The following is a 16,181-nucleotide window of genomic DNA, read 5'->3' on the forward strand; positions in this document are numbered from 1 at the left end:
AAGAAAGGTTTACTCATCACAACCCAATATTGATACTTTTGCAGCAAATAACCAAAATTAATATTTATTCATGCAAACTTCAAGACAAATTGATAATGAGAAGTTTGTGATAAACTTTTTCCAAGGATTAAAGAATGACACAAAATGTGCTTTAAAATTTTATTTGATTTATTCTTGAAGTTTTCTTTTACATTCAATTTGCATTTTCATCTAGAACATGAGAAACATTTGTTATAATTCCAAACTTAAAATAATTAAGGGTTTAAATATGAACCAAAGAAAAAAAAGTTGGAGTGTATGCATCGTTACCCAATGAAAAAGGTGTTTTGAACCTTCTATAAAATTTACACATTGTGCTTTTTCAGTTTCGTTTCTCAGCCATTCATTGCCAATTGGCTGAGAAGAAACAGTCAAATGCACTGTATCTTAGCAGTCCATTCTGTTAATTTTTAAATCTGAATGATTTCTGAAAACATTTCCCGTTTCTCATTCTGACCATATTTTTAAAATTGCTTGGAACATATTTTAAATTCTAGCAAACATAACAATATTTCAGTGGATTTTCTTAGATTGTTCATACAGCATGGAAAAAGCCTTTCAGCCTACTGTGTCTGTGCCAATCATCAAGCACCCATCTAGACTATTTTTCCTCTTGAATCACCATCAACTCTAGCCACCCCATTTCCCACCCACCCCCACCCTCCAATTCTTCTGACACATGCCTGCACCAGCAGCCTGCTTTTCAGCATATATCTGACACGTGGGAGGAAAGTGAAACACTTGAAGGAAACCCACACGATCACAGAGAGAGCGTGCAAATTCCACACAAAGGTCAAGATCGCACATGGCTTTGGGGGCCATGAGGGAACAGGAGTACCTGCTGAACCACTATGGCATCCTTATAATCTTATCTGCTCAACGTGATTAACTTAGTTAAAATAAATTGAGCCTAATTTTTAACTTTTATTAACTTCATTAGATGACAAACCTCTTACTCTCAGTGTAAGGTCCTTCAGATTCAGCTGCTTTACTTTTGAGTTTCGGGTCAAGACCCTTCATCAGGACTCATCAGGGTCTCAACCTGAAACATCGACTGTTTATTTCCCTCCATAGATGCTGCCTGACCTGCTGAGTTCCTCCAGCATTTTATGTGAGTTGCTCCAGATTCCAGCATCTGCAGAATCTCTTGTGTCTTACTTTTGAGTTTACACATATTGCTTTCATGACTCTAACACTTTTGATTGTGCCCTCCTATAAATGGCTAAAATCACTGTTCATAGCATTTTGTATACCACAGCACAACTAAATTATATTTAGAACTTCAATGCTTTAGTGCTTTGCCTTTGAAGGATAAGTTACCGAGTTAAATGCAGATTGGTTTTACATAATTAAGGTTCAGAATTTGCAGTGTGTACATAAACTCTTTTCTACATATTGCAACACATTTTGCAAGCATCTTCATGAACCAAAAATTTTCCATTGCTAAAAATCTCCCTTGTATTTACAGAGTCACAAAAAAAGTCAATGTATTTGGAGAAAGACCTTGATAAGTAATTGGGGTTATAGAAAGACAGTAGATGGAAAAAGTATTCCTGCCATCTAATTACAAAACAGTTTGACGTTAGCATCGCTGCACACCAAGGTTATGTAAACAATTTATGCAAGTGTGCACAGAAAAGAATTCACGGTTACTAGTTCAAGTTCCAATTGGCAAGTAGATTAATAAAGGATTGTTTATCCAAAGAGAATCCTATAGGAAGTACGTGATTAAGCTAGAGGGTGCAGAAAAGATTCACAGGGATGTTGCCTAGACTGGAGGGCTCGAGTTGTAAGGAGAGATTGGATAGGCTGGGACTGTTTTCCCCAGAGCAAAGGAGGGTGAGGAGTGACCTTGTAGAGGTGTGTAGCATTATGAGGGGCATGGATAGGGTAGATAGCCAGTCTTTTTCCTAGGATAGGGGAGTCTAAAACTTGAGGGCATAGGTTTAAGATGAGAAGGGAAGTATTTAAAGGGGGATCTGAGGGGCAAGTTTTTCCTCACAAAGGGCAGTAGGTATTTGGAACAAGCTGCTGGAGGTGGTGGTAGAGGCAGGAACAATTACAATGTTTAAAAGGCATTTGGACAGGTACATGGATAAGAAAGGTATAGAGGGATACAGGCAAATAGGATTAGTGTAGATCAGCATCAAGGATGGAAATGATGAGTTAGGCCAAATAGCCTGCTTCTGTGTTGTATTATTCTATGAGTGCAACCATTTAATCAATGATCTCTAATGAGGTGGGCCTGAGTTTTCCTTATCATAATATATTTGGCATAAAATACAAAGAATTTTCACATCTGGTAATGATGAATTTTGATCGAGTTATTTGGAATTTGACCAAAATGGTAAGACTTGTACACTTACAGAAAACTTGTAATGTAATGAAAAGTTTTAAACTATTTCTCTTACAATATTCAAATGACTGACAAAAGTGAATGAAATTGAAACATTGGATTTCACACCATTGCACCAGAATTACTGCACATTTCATATAAAAAAAGTCCTCAGGGAATGGCTTCAGCTTGAAATGTTCTCCAAAGGAGAATTATATTTTGGTTGAAATTACATTCAATGCCAAGTCCTTTTTCACATCACAAAGCTTCATAAACCATGAGGAATGATGTAATGAAGAAATTTGGCTCAAGAAGCTACAAAACTGTTGTTTTCCATGAGGTAAGATAAAATTTACACATTGGAATGGTGTAAGTAAGCATAAAGTTTTGTACCAAATTGGATTTCAATAGGTTTTCCTTTAAGTGATGAAATTAGTGACATCCATTTTCAACAAGTTTAGGAAGTTAAATCCAAGTATTTCATGTAGAATGTCAATCAGCCTAGAATTAAATGGTAAAACTAAATGTTTGAATTACAGCTCTGTTAGTGCTCTCACTTATGAAAGCATATTGCCATTACACTGTAAACTTGATATTTAAATTAAATTCCACTAACTATATGTAACAAGAGGGTCTGGGAGTGGAGGGAGGGAGAGGCTTTCAAAGTAATGTGGGGTGAGGAATAATGTGGATAAGAACATGTGTATCTGCTTAAGTGTTTGCAAAATGCATCTGCGTGTGAATACAATGGATATAGGCACTTGTGCGTGTTCACGTGTTCATATGTTAAGTCTGTTTAGTGGAGCCTGCTCTCCAATCATCCTGGACCAAGACATCACCCTGCCAAGACCCTAAGGTAACTGGTATGCAACAGTCATCCCACATTTGGTTGACTGGTAATCTATTCAGTTTTCTATATGTATATCAGATTGGAAATAGAATATTTGTGTAAAAGCTATCCATGGAAAATACCCAATCACTTAGTAACTTAAACAAAGGAGCATTCAAACCTTTCTACAGGTAACTCCATTTGAATAGTTACTGAGGGTCAATGATGGCCATTTAGTCATTTATATGATTTAATTTTCAATGAAAATTTTACTCCCAATGTATATGCTATCACAATTTGAAACAGTGCTAATCCCTACTAGAGAAACACAACTGAAGACTTATACAATCTAGGTCAACCTACAAGAAACAAACAACAGTGAGTCGACTGGATCCAGCTGATCCAAATTCCCACCACCCACTAAGTCTAAGCTAACTATTCATGGAAGAAAAGTAACAATGATAATATTGTCAAGGATAGATTGAATTTTGTTTTACATTCTTCAGCAATTAAAGCACAGATCATAGAAACTCAAGAGGTTTCAAATCCCACTGAAATATGATCAGATTTACATACATTTCAAAAAGGCGAGTTACAAGGCTGCTACAGTTTTACCATGTTGATCCTATCTTTTCAGGCAGATTATCCAGATGCCACAGTTCATAAGAACTTCAATTTACAAGTTAAATCAATTCAACATATAGCATGTTCTACTGTGAATTCACTGGCATTTTTTATTGCCCTTCTTCAAATGCTCATTCAAGTTCCTTTTATTCCTACACAAGTATTCACAAATACAATATATAACAAAAATTCAAAGACGCCAAACATGGCAAGCTGTCGCCTGTTTTTTTAAATTAAATGTCAATTTGTTTAAAATTGAGCTGCATTTCTGGATATTTGCTTACAGAAACTGAAATCCTTTGCACTTAAGCGAGATCATAATGAAAAAAAGGATAATTTAACTTAACTGTTTTAGACAGACCTTGACATATAATCCATATTTTCATCACAAATGATGCCCTTGTCATTCAGATAGGGCGCATTTGCTGAACTATTTATAAAATGATGGGAAACAAGAGATCCTCCATTTCTTCACAAAGACAATACATTTTAAAAATCCTAATTTCACTTTGTAAATTCAGTTTTCAGAACGAGCACAACTGTTTGAAGGACTAAAGATTTTGTTCAGTGGTTTGGGGCTGGAAAGAAAAGGAAAGCTCACAGTAAATCTGAAACTATTAAGTTGATGTACTCCAAGGAATTCCCAAAAGCTCTTATCTCTGTTTCACTCTTTGAAAATAGAGGGCCACATTAATGCATCCTGAAAGGCAACTTTTAGATTATAAAAAGATTATATTTTTTAAACTATAACTTGACATACATCCAAATGCAACCACTCACTGTAGCTCATGATTTGTTAAGATTCACCACCAATAACCACAGCCCTCCAAAAAAAAATTAAATTTTAAGCAGAAATGTGGGATTGAGACAAAAACAAAATCCACAAACTTGGTCAAAAACTTAGATGAATCATTCGCTTTGTGAAAAAAAATAATCAATGTGTTTAAAACAGTTATCATTTCACTCAAATGGATTGATGCTACGGCTTAATACCAATGCTGGGATCAACAGTGTTCACTTGGACTGCAGTGCTAATTCATCATATCTTCTTGCTTAGTCGCCTTCTGATTTACCTACCCACCCTGCTACAGAAGTGGATGAGAAACTCCAGAAGAGTAATCTTTCAGAATCTGATAATTAAAACTACAGGACTGTACAGACTGCTGATGGATGTACTGTCTATTATGCTAACAAATGCAACTCGAGGAAAGATTTGCTGGTGGCATTAAAACATTATTCAAAAGGAACATCATGATATATCCCACCTGTGGATTGTAACAGATACACTGCCTCGACAATTAAGGAGGTTCTTCAGGCTGCCAGTTAGATCAACCAATGAACTAGCTGCATAGGTGTTGTTCATCTTGCTTGCACAAGTAATCATCAGATAAGGAAATAGAAGTTGGAAAAATATGTAGCTTTAAGGGAGGAAATCAATTCATACACGATAATAGAAATGTTTCATATTATATTACTAGGAACAATGGAATCATAAGTTATTAAATCACAGGACATGTTATAACAAATTACAGGCCTTACTTATCATGATGCAGTGCATGGAATTTAGTGAAAAGATATGTCAATGAACACAAAGTGAGCCAATTTTCCAGATACATATTCTTGGCTCACCTGCCAAAGGCAAGCACCCAGTATCTCAATGCAGTCCTGGAAAGTGAGACACTGTGCCAAGAGCAGAATTTCACAATGTTGTCCCTCAGTTAGTATACATGTTCACTGGAATATAAGCAATTGCTCACACAGTTCACTTTATCTCTAGAATTCTGTGAGAATAGGATCTATACTGAAAATATATTTAAGAACCTATACATCTTTTAAAATGTCAAATAAATAGCAGTACAAGGCAGTGGTTTCATTAGTGCCATGCAATGAGGAACTCCACCTTTAAAAATCATTAGCAATCTGTCGCCAAAATTATGACAGCACCAAAAATGCCCACATTCTGCCCAAGCAGTTTCATTTGATTCCAGAACTCAACCCTACGGGAATGATGCCAATAGCCCACATTTCCATCAATAAATAGAACTACAACGGGCATAAGAATAGAAAGCATCTGGGCTGCAGTCCGTACACAGTATCCCGAGAGGAAAGACAAAGCCAGCACAGCGTAAAGTACAAACAACAACTGCAGCGTAATTTCACCTCCTATGATGTGATTCAGATAGGCCAGGCGATCCTCCTTACTATGCTGCAGGGAGTAAGCCTAAAGATTAAATACAATAGAATTAGAATACTAGGACTTAAACTGCCATCTATTACAACTGTTGCATGTTTCAATGAACACATAATTTCCTCAATCTCTGCCAACTCAAACCAAAACCCAACTCAAATGCAATTCTGCATGGCTGAAAGACTTTTGAGGAGAGGGCAATTAGAGACAGAAGTGAATTAAATTAGGACTGGTACAAACTTTTACTTTACTCCAAAACACAAAAAAAAAATCAGTATTCACAACATTAGTATGCATATAAAGTTACTACCGAAAATATAAGTGACAAAAAGGTCAATTACTCACCACACAAATAAGGTGAATGCCAAGAAACACTTGCCCAGTGGATTGTAATGACCTTGTACGAGGCTTCTGCCGATATACCTCACCAGCTCCACTCGCTAAAATCAGAAATCCTCCAATTACGGCTATAGTTCTGGAATACATTCTTACCTGTAGAATTCAAAATACTTATTTACATACTTCATCTATAGAGTTTTTTTACTGCATCAGTCAAGTCACGTTTATGTTGTTTATAGTATTTTATGTTTGAAAACTGATCATCAAATAATGAAATGTCACCATATTTAAAAAGAAACAGATTTCAATCGCTGCCCAGAAGATGCAAATAAGGTTTTGATATCCCTTTAACATCCAGTGAGGCTTAAACATTAAAACATGCCACAGATACAAAGAGTCCAGCTGAAAACTACTCTTCCATCAGAAGTTTTATTTTTTGGTGGATTAATGGTGCCGAACAAAGACAGTGCTATTTCCTGCAGCAAAGTCAAACAGATTAATGATGTTAAAAACCAATCTAAAAAATGTTATTTGATAAGACTTGTCAGGCAGGCTGCCCCTGAAATCCTTACCTACAAGCCCTCTCTAATAATAGTTTATAATCTGAGATTCATGTGTGATGCAAGGTTCACATGTGAAGAGAAGGAAATAAAAATATATTGGCATTCAAAGTAATTTTGTTAAGAACACAAAAATTCAACTAAATCTCTTATAATACGGTCACAAATGCGAGCCATTCCCCAAATTCATGCTGCTCCTTGTCTGCCTGTACCTGTAAATTAGAATAACTTGAATGTAGGCCAACTTGACTAAAATTGATTTGTTTTGCAAAAGTGATGTACCACAATGGTACTAATAAGTCACACCCAGACTCAAACTTGTTGTGTGGTATAAATTAAAGATCCGGGAATCAAATCATTACCATATTTTGGGATTTGATTTAAAGGTTGATTTTTATGCACAAAATTTACATTTAATATCTTCCACTGCATTTTTCAGGTTTTATTGGGAAAAATTGCTGCAATTTATGATCCACGACTCTTTAAGCAAACACTGAGCAAAATATTTTATTTTCTGTACAACGACAGTTTGCTGTTAAGATACAAACACCACCCCACCTCAAACTCACTGGATGATACACACTGCATCAATAATTCCCCTGTTATTATTATACATCAGCAATTCCAACACCAAGAACCATTGCCATCCAAGGATGTAGACTGAGGATAAAGTCAATCCTAGGATTGTTGGTTTTACTGAATCTGAATAGTCAGAAGTAGCACCCTTCCAAGTTTTCCTCCTTTGAGTAAAGAGTTACCCTGAACAGACAGCAGGAAATTTCACATTTACAACAGAGAGAACAAATGCATGGAAATTATATCAAGATGCAATTACTTCATGCCACCTCCATTTGAAGAAGCTGTTCTTGCAGTGGATTTTCAGTTTACATAGAACACCGGCAATCTGGTTTCCTTACCTTAAGCCAGTCCCCATAGTGCACCTGTCCTCCAACATATGATGCATATGTGCTGATAGCCAATTGAAGGGCAGCTCCCAATGCAAACCATCTCCTCTTCACACCAAAGGACATGAAACTGGCACAGATAACTGCAGCACCCATATCAAAATAGAGGTATGGCACTGGAATATCTGGTTTCCTAAGAGAAGGCATAAAGCAATCACTCACTGGAAAGTCAAACAAAAATCTAGCTGTGCATTTGAACAGGCAGTTAAAATGCAATTATGAAACATTTATGACATCCTTCATAAGAAATCAATTACTTGAACATGATAATAAGATATTTACAGACTAGATTTCAGAAAATTTGCAATCCTTCATTTCCATACAACACGGAAGGAAACCATTTCAGACCATTACATCTGAGCTTGTTCATTGGTTAATCCCTTTCCCCACTAAATTCCCCTGTAACCTCTTCTCCCCACATTCCCACCAACTCTCCCCAAATGCGCCTTTTCCACAACATACCAAGGGGAAAATTACAGTGGCTCACCAAATTACCAATCCATACATCTTTGGGATGTGGGAGGAAACCAGGGAACCCAGGAGAAATCCACACAGGAAGAACATGCAAACTTCACATAGACAGCAACAGAGGTCAGGATTGAATCTGAATCTCTGGAGCTGTGAGGCAGCAGTTTACAAGATGGACCACTGTGTGGCCCTAGACACTAACTGGAATACTGAACATTATCTTAAAACTGCATCTCTCTGGTGCCACAGGCAGCATGGGAGTCCAAGCATGCAAGTCCAATTGCAGATGATTGTGCTTGTTTCAGTCAAAGCTGTCTGATTGCTCACATTAAACAAAATTGTCATTCTGTTCCAGGAATTCACACCATCAGTCCTGACGGTCTGGGGTCAGAAAAATATTAAATTTATTTCTAACTCATTCACTTCAAATAGAGACTGTATCTCAGCCTGCCTCCTGGAATTTTCTTCAAGCTGGTGCCTACCAGATCATTGCACTTAGCAGATCAAAGCAAGTACAGGCTTAATTGCTGATTTGGCATTGACCTATATAGAATAGATTCCTGTGAATTAAATGTTCTCCGATAAAGCTAATAAAGCACCCTTGGGTGAGCGCAATGTTGAAAATGAAGTTCCTCATCAGTCCAGTCCAAAGAACCTTGGTTAAAACATACAAGGACGTGCCTGTCAGTCGAGGACAATATTTGCCTCTGCTCCAAATCTTTCATAAACAAAGACTATGCCATTTACTGTTAACACAGATATGAAGAATAAATTCTTTGGGAAGACAAAGGGGCTGCTAGGGGTACCAGCCATTGCAAGAGGTCAGTAAAATTGACAGTGGAGGAAAAATACAATCAGTGTAATGAAGTTTATTGAGTCTTAATCATTAAATGTAATTTTTTAGATTGGCATCAATGCCAACTCACTTCCTGGAGTACACAAGTCAGTTGATTTCGTATTAACATCGAGCTAAAGTCTTTTGGAATGAGGTGCTGAATGATTACTTTAACATCATACTGCATTTAGCCTAGAAATTCACCAGTGCCTGCCCAAGTGCATTGGTTTGTTGTCATGCAGTGAGACAATAACCACTGGGCCAACCGAGGAAATGCAGTAACAAACCAAGGCACCACTGTGCCAATGCAGAGTTCAAAGCAGAGGGAAATAGGTATGGCCAGGATCTTAGGGACATGTCTTAGGTTCCTGATGGGGGCAGATGAGTCGGTTGGGAGGGGGCAGTGGGGGGTGGTATGCAATCCCCTTTTATATGATTGTGGGCATATGGCAATCAGAACAAAGCTAAGGAACTAATTAGTGAATATCTAGCCAAGTTGCTTTCCCAACAATGAGGGATGTGGGCCAAATGCAGGTAAATGGGACTAGCGCAGGTGAACAAGCTGGTCAGCATGGACAAGTTGGGCCAAAGGGCCTGTTTCCATGCAATATGACTCAATGATTCCTAGAGCTGGGGCCCGCTCAGGTAGGCCCCTCTTACAAATCACACTAATGCAGACCAAGCAATGCTAGTAAAACCCATCTGAGCCAAGACTGCCCTACTTTTGAACTACATGAATTACTTTTCTTGTAACACTCTGGACATTGTTCACATCTGATAAATTAAACGGTCGTTCTGCTCAAGCACAACAGAAATGCCTGGTTAAATTTCCAGAATGGCACAAATTAATCCAAACCCATTGCATTCTCTTCCAGAGAAAAAATTAAATTTCATACACACAGCATTGAAGAAAACAGTGCCACACTACTGCACTTCTATGCCCATAACATCTGCTTTATAACTAAATATATTTGAAATAACTAATAAACACCCGACATAGTAACAACAGGTGAATGGTCAAATGCATTGCACAACTTGTTTTGAATAGCAAGACCTAGAAATGTGCAAAATTCAGATTCAATCGCTAGACCTGTTCATGCCATGGATATTTCCCCACACTGATCTCCCATGATGCAAGTCTACTGGAATCCGATACCAGTTATCCTCCTGAGATTAAGTTAAAGAATAAAATCAGAAGCAGGGAAAGTGTCTTGAGAAGGGGAGTGGTTGGTGGAGATAGAAGAATGATGGACCCTTCAAGGTGGGGAGGAGGGGGAGGAGGGGGGGGGGGTGACAGGACAGAATTGAGTCTTGTGGTGGAATCTCATTTAAAGCCACAGGAATTATGTAGAATTATTTGTGGAATGCTGTTAGACTGGAAGATGGTGGATGGCGAGGATCAGGGGAACCATATCATTGCTTTGGCCAGCCAAGAGCAGAAGTTCAGGAAATAGATGAGAAGCAGTCAAGGGCTTGGTCATCTCTGGTTGAGGAGAAGCTAAAGAAAGAAGATGACATCTTGGAATCACCTGCATGGAAAGTCTCATCATCAGAGCAGACATGACACAGATGGAGGAACTGAAAGAATAGAATGAGTCCTTCTGGGAAGCAGTATGAAGGAAACATAGTCAAGATAGGTCTGTGGGCTCATAATCAATATTATGAGCCCACAAACCTACCCCCCAAGATTCAGACAGAGAAATCCAACAGGAGAAACCAAGAGTCAGAAATGAATCATGTTAAAATAGGAGTGGAGAGGAAACTGGGTGCAAAATTACTGAAATTTTCAAGTTCTGTGAGTGCAGGAAGCAGCAATACAGACATCCATGTACAGGAAAAAAAAGAGCTGAAAATAAATACTAAAGCAGCAGCATTTTCTGTTCAAGTTTTAATCTTAGCAGTCTTTGAAAATTTATAATACAAAAATGATCCTGAGCACAGTGAATGATAATATTCCTTTTTTGTTGTTTAAGTATTCTGACCACTCCACTTCTCATTAAGGTGTCTCCATTATATCTATAACATTCTACTTCCAGGTAGTTTGTTGTTGACTTTGATAACAATATTGTCAGAAATCTCATCAGGGCAACATACAACTCTGAAGTACAAATTAAGGACATCATCCTATAAATATTTCAGAACTATCTTTATTTCCAATTCCTGATTGTACTTACTTAAGCAAACCACAACTCTAGAGGCATTCTTGCCTAATCACAAAAATATTAATTCTTCACACATAAATCTTCTAAATATAACATACTGTCAGCCAGGGTTCCATATCAGCTATCAATAAACAAAGTTTAAGAAAAAGATAGTAAATTGCAATCAGGAGCAGAAATAAAGTTTTCCCCAGGTTAACCAAGGAGTTACCAAAACTGATTCTGTACCATGGCTTTTTTTTTTAATCAGTTTCTCATCTCTGATAGTTAATAGTCCTTGGGATCATGCTGGCCAGTTTGGCCCATGTGCAGGCTTAATCTGAATGAATTTCAGTTCCTTTCAAGAATAATAAACTGTATTTATACAGAGAGTTTAACAGTGTATAATGTCCCAAGACAGTATCCACAAATGGGATGCTAAAAATCCACAAGGAGATATCAGAGCAGGTAACCAAAATTTGGGTCATGGGTTCAGAGGCGCCTTAAGGAAAACAAGGAGAGGTAAGGAAACAAAGGTTTTCCTAGAGCTTAGAGCATTGGCAGCTGAAGGCACAGCTGGAAATGCTGTGGCAAATAAAATCAGGGCATGCAAAAAAACCAGAACTGAAGGAACATATCAGAGGCAGTAAGGCTAGAAAATGTTACATTTCCAAAAGGTGTGCACCCATAGAATGAACTCAAATGTCAGCAGCAAGGGGCATTTTGATCTTGATCATGCTTCTCCACAATGCAAACAGCATGTTTTACCTTCCTAATTTTCAAATCATCTTCCCGTCTATGAACAATGCTACACAATTGAAGTAGGTGTCAGGATAAAGGAAATCATAGCAAAATGCAAGATTAAATGGCATTCAATATGAAATAACTCCAAGGAGACAATACCTCATGCAACATGAAACTCTGCACTGCCATTGGTAGTAGGGGATAGATAGTCTGATGCGATTTCATAATTAAACACACTTTAGAAGGGCAACAGAGAGAGGAAAGTAGGATGTAGTGACTAAGGAAAGAAAGGGAGAAGTTCCATAAACTGTCACCGAAATACTTGGATGACACGGTGCAAGGCTCTGCACTCTCATTCCTCCCCCCATTGCCACAAGGTCCTCCCACCCTCTCCCCACCCATCACCACACTCTCCTCCTCCCCCATCTCCTGTCACACTCCTCCCGCCACTGCCACCCCCACTGACCTCCACCCTCCCCAACACATCTTCCTCCCTCCAACTTCCCTGCAACCTCATCCCTCCACCCCACCACCCTCCCACCACCCTCCTCTCTCCAACCTCCCCCCACCACCCTCCTCTCTCCAACCTCCCCCACCGCCTTCCTCGCTCCAACCTCCCCCACTACCCTCCCCTCTCCAACCCCCCCCACTACCCTCCCCTCTCCAACCTCCCACCACCGTCCTCCACCCCTTCAGCTCCACCCTCCACCTTCCCCGTCACAGCCACTTACCTCCTCCCTCCCTACCCCCTCCTTCCACCCACCCAAGGGCCTCACCCTTCCCCAACCCCTGCTCCACAGCCCCCGAGGGTCACACTCACCTGCGCTGATCGGCTCGTTCCGCGAATAGCATCAACATGCTGAAGCAATTCCAGAAGGGGAACCGTGTGAGGATGATGGCGCCGAGGCGCATGAGGAGTTTAAAGAACCGCCTGCGTGCATCCAGCGCCATTACTTACCGGGCCGCCCGTCCACAACTCAAGTCCGGCCGGAAACCCGGGCTCCCAGCGCTGGTTCCCCCTCCGCCAGCGGCAGCAACATCAACCTGGGCCAGAGCTCTGAGCTGGGACGTCTTTTTAGCTCAGGAAATAATTCTTAACCTATTTTTTTTAAACGAATCCAATCTGTTGTCTTTCACGTTTTACTAAAGTAACCACAGAGACATTGTTTGGCAAAAGTTTCAGTTTTTGAGTTGTGCTGTTTACTGACTTCCCTTATACCGAAATTATAATTTGAATGATCACGTATTACAGGACAGGAGCAGTTTAAAGGGGACAGAAAGAGACAGTAGAATTCTTCTGAATGCTGACCATCAAATTTGCATTTATGTGCCTCCTTTCAACAAAGGTGTTTCACAGTCAATAAGTACTTTGAGGTAAAGATCCTAGGATTATGAAGGGCAAAACAAGAGGCAATAAATCCAGGTCAACAAATGACAATCATATGAATGACCAGCTGGTGATTGAAAGGACTGGTTCGCTAATCTTTTTTACCATCTGAGAACTTCAGGTCAATGTAGCATCCAATACACAACGCCCTTTTAGGCATTTTCCCAGGATTGAAGATAACTTGCATCCACTCCGGTTTTGGATCATTGACTCCTCCATAGATGAGGCAGATGCCTGAACGGGTGGCTAAGTAGATAGTATGTGAAGTTACTTATACAGTGCTCCCAGAGCATGTCCTTGAGTTTCTCAATACCACCCCGAATGCACCTTTTCCACTTTGATCAGTCTTGGCAGTAAGTCTACAACCCAATGGTATGAACATTGAATTTTCCAGTTTCAGGTAACCCTTAACCCCTGTGAACCCCCTCTCTCACCTTCCAATTCACCCCTAGTGCTCCCACTTTTGTTCCCTTTCCCATTCCCTCCTTCTGGCCCCCATCGCCCATTTTTCTCCCCCTCCCCATTCTGATTCCATCCAACTACTCCCCACACACTTCACACACTGGATCCCCTCCCCCATCTGTACCATTTGCCATCTATCCCTTGAATGGTTCCCATTATCACCTTCCTTCCTTATCAGATTCCAGCACTTGTAGGCTTTGTGTCCCCACATCACCCTCCAGCCCCTATATCCACCCTTACCCTCTCCTCCCCTCCTCCAACCACCTGGCTTGATCTGCCCATCATCCCTCCCCCTCCTTTGTCTACCCCCCCCCCCATCTTTATACCGACTACTTTCCCTCACCGCTCTCAGTCCTCATGCAGAGTCTCAACCCAAAATGTCAATATTTCCTTCCCCACCCCCCAACAGATGCAGCTCCAACCGCTGAGTTCCTCCAGCAGTTTGCTTTTTGCTCCCAATTCCTGCATCTGCAATTTCTTGTGTCTCCATTGGGCAGGTGGATGTTGCATTTTTTCCAAGGAGCCTTTGAGCACATTCTTGAATCCTTTCCTAGATCTGCCTGGCAATCTCTTCCTGGGACAGAGCTCTGAACAAAGTATCAGCCTTATGAATCTGAAATCTCTTCACAGACATGTGAACGATGTAGCCTGCCCAGCAGGGCTGACTGAGTGTAACTGGTGTCTCAATAGTGACCAGGCAGAGAATGTTGATATTCATTTATTTATCCTTCCAGTTTACTTAGAGCATTTTGTAGAAGCAATGTTATTGGCATCTTTCCAGTGCCTTGAGGTGCCTGCTATAGTTACTCCAGGTCTGAAAAGCATATAGGAAGGTTATGTACAAGGTCTGAGGTCTTTCAACATCAATGTCTACCTTTGTTGAGAAGTGATACCAGAGATTTAATTGTCTCATTGTGAACTTATACTGTCAGAGGACAGTGCTGTACAGCAGGGGAAAGTTGATAGAGGACATTTGACTTGTGGACATTGAGTGCAAGGCCCATGTTCTCATATACTTGACTGTTCGAGGTGATGATGATTTGTGGCTTGGCCTCCTAGTGCACAAGCACAAGGATCATCTGTGAATTGCAGCTCAATCACTGAGGTTGGGTGACCTTGGTTCCGAAGTGTAGTTGCTGCAGGTTGAACAGTTTCCCATCAATTTGGTATTGGTATTGATTTATTATTCTCACTTTTACCGAGGTACAGTGAAAAACTTGTTTTGCATACCAATTGTACAGGTCAATTCATTACACAGTGCAGTTACATTGGGTTAGTACAGAGTGCATCGATGTAGTACAGGTAAAAACAGCAACGGTACAGAGTAAAGTGTCACAGCTACAGAGAAAGTGCAGTGCAATAAGGTGCAAGGTCACAACAAGGTAGATCATGAGGCCAGAGTCCATCTCATCGTATTCTGGAAGATTAGTGCCACTCCTGCAGGAAGTTTATTGGAGGTCACAGGCAATACAGTGGTGAGGAAGATTTGAAAAAGTGTCAAGGAAAAGGAGCAGCTTTGTTTGATGCTGGTCTTCCCCAAGACTGGTTCTGTTGTAGACACATTGATGAAGAAGACAGTTTGACCACATCTCTATCCTTCAAATATTCACTTCCATTCCTGGCTCTCAGTGAAGTGGAGCCTTGAATATTTTGGCCTTAGATGACCTTGAAAATGCTGAAGAAACCACAATTTGCTGATCCTCCTGTGCTCTTTCCACCCACAACTCGTTCTTTGGGGTTATAGGTTTTCTGCTGGACCTCTGCCTTCAGAACTATAGACATATTCCTCTTCCCTTGAGGACCAGTACAGCACTGCCTTAGTGCTCCACTCAAGCATCCATATTAATATGAAATTGTGACTTGAACCCAGAGCTACTGAGCCAAGGCTGTTGAGTGAATCAAAGAGCTCCGTGCTTAAATACAAGATCCTAGGTCATCCTTGTTAACAAAATGGCAATATACATTACTCAATAAAAATATTAACCTTTTAACACAATGATACTCTCAAAAATATCCTCATTTCATACTCTTTCAATCAGTAATCTACTTCCTTGTTCTGAAATCACATGCATTAAAATGAGATACATATGACTTATAGTATGTCATGGTAGAACATGTTACATCACCCAAAATAATTATTAATTTGTTCAAAAATTCCACAAACATTTTAAAAATTGTGGTATATAAATCATTCCACCATTCAACAAGTATTTTTAACTTTTACATTAGTGATTGAAATTTGCAGGTTTGACATCATAGTCCAAACAG

At 39.8% G+C, this 16,181-nt stretch overlaps 1 protein-coding gene across 1 annotated transcript; it reads right to left on the reverse strand.

Annotated features, from left to right (window-relative positions):
• Positions 1-706: 706 nt before the first annotated feature.
• tmem101 (transmembrane protein 101) lies at positions 707-13,235 on the reverse strand. The gene is made up of 4 exons (XM_052038585.1): positions 12,885-13,235; positions 7,832-8,012; positions 6,361-6,507; positions 707-6,048 (listed from the first exon to the last, which is right to left on the reverse strand). Exons 1-4 carry the CDS (start codon positions 13,013-13,015, stop codon positions 5,740-5,742), a joined length of 768 nt encoding a protein of 255 aa, XP_051894545.1. The 5' UTR covers positions 13,016-13,235; the 3' UTR covers positions 707-5,739.
• Positions 13,236-16,181: the final 2,946 nt, after the last annotated feature.

Source organism: Pristis pectinata, chromosome 25 (assembly GCF_009764475.1).
Source record: "Pristis pectinata isolate sPriPec2 chromosome 25, sPriPec2.1.pri, whole genome shotgun sequence".
NCBI classification, from domain to species: Eukaryota; Metazoa; Chordata; class Chondrichthyes; order Rhinopristiformes; family Pristidae; genus Pristis; species Pristis pectinata.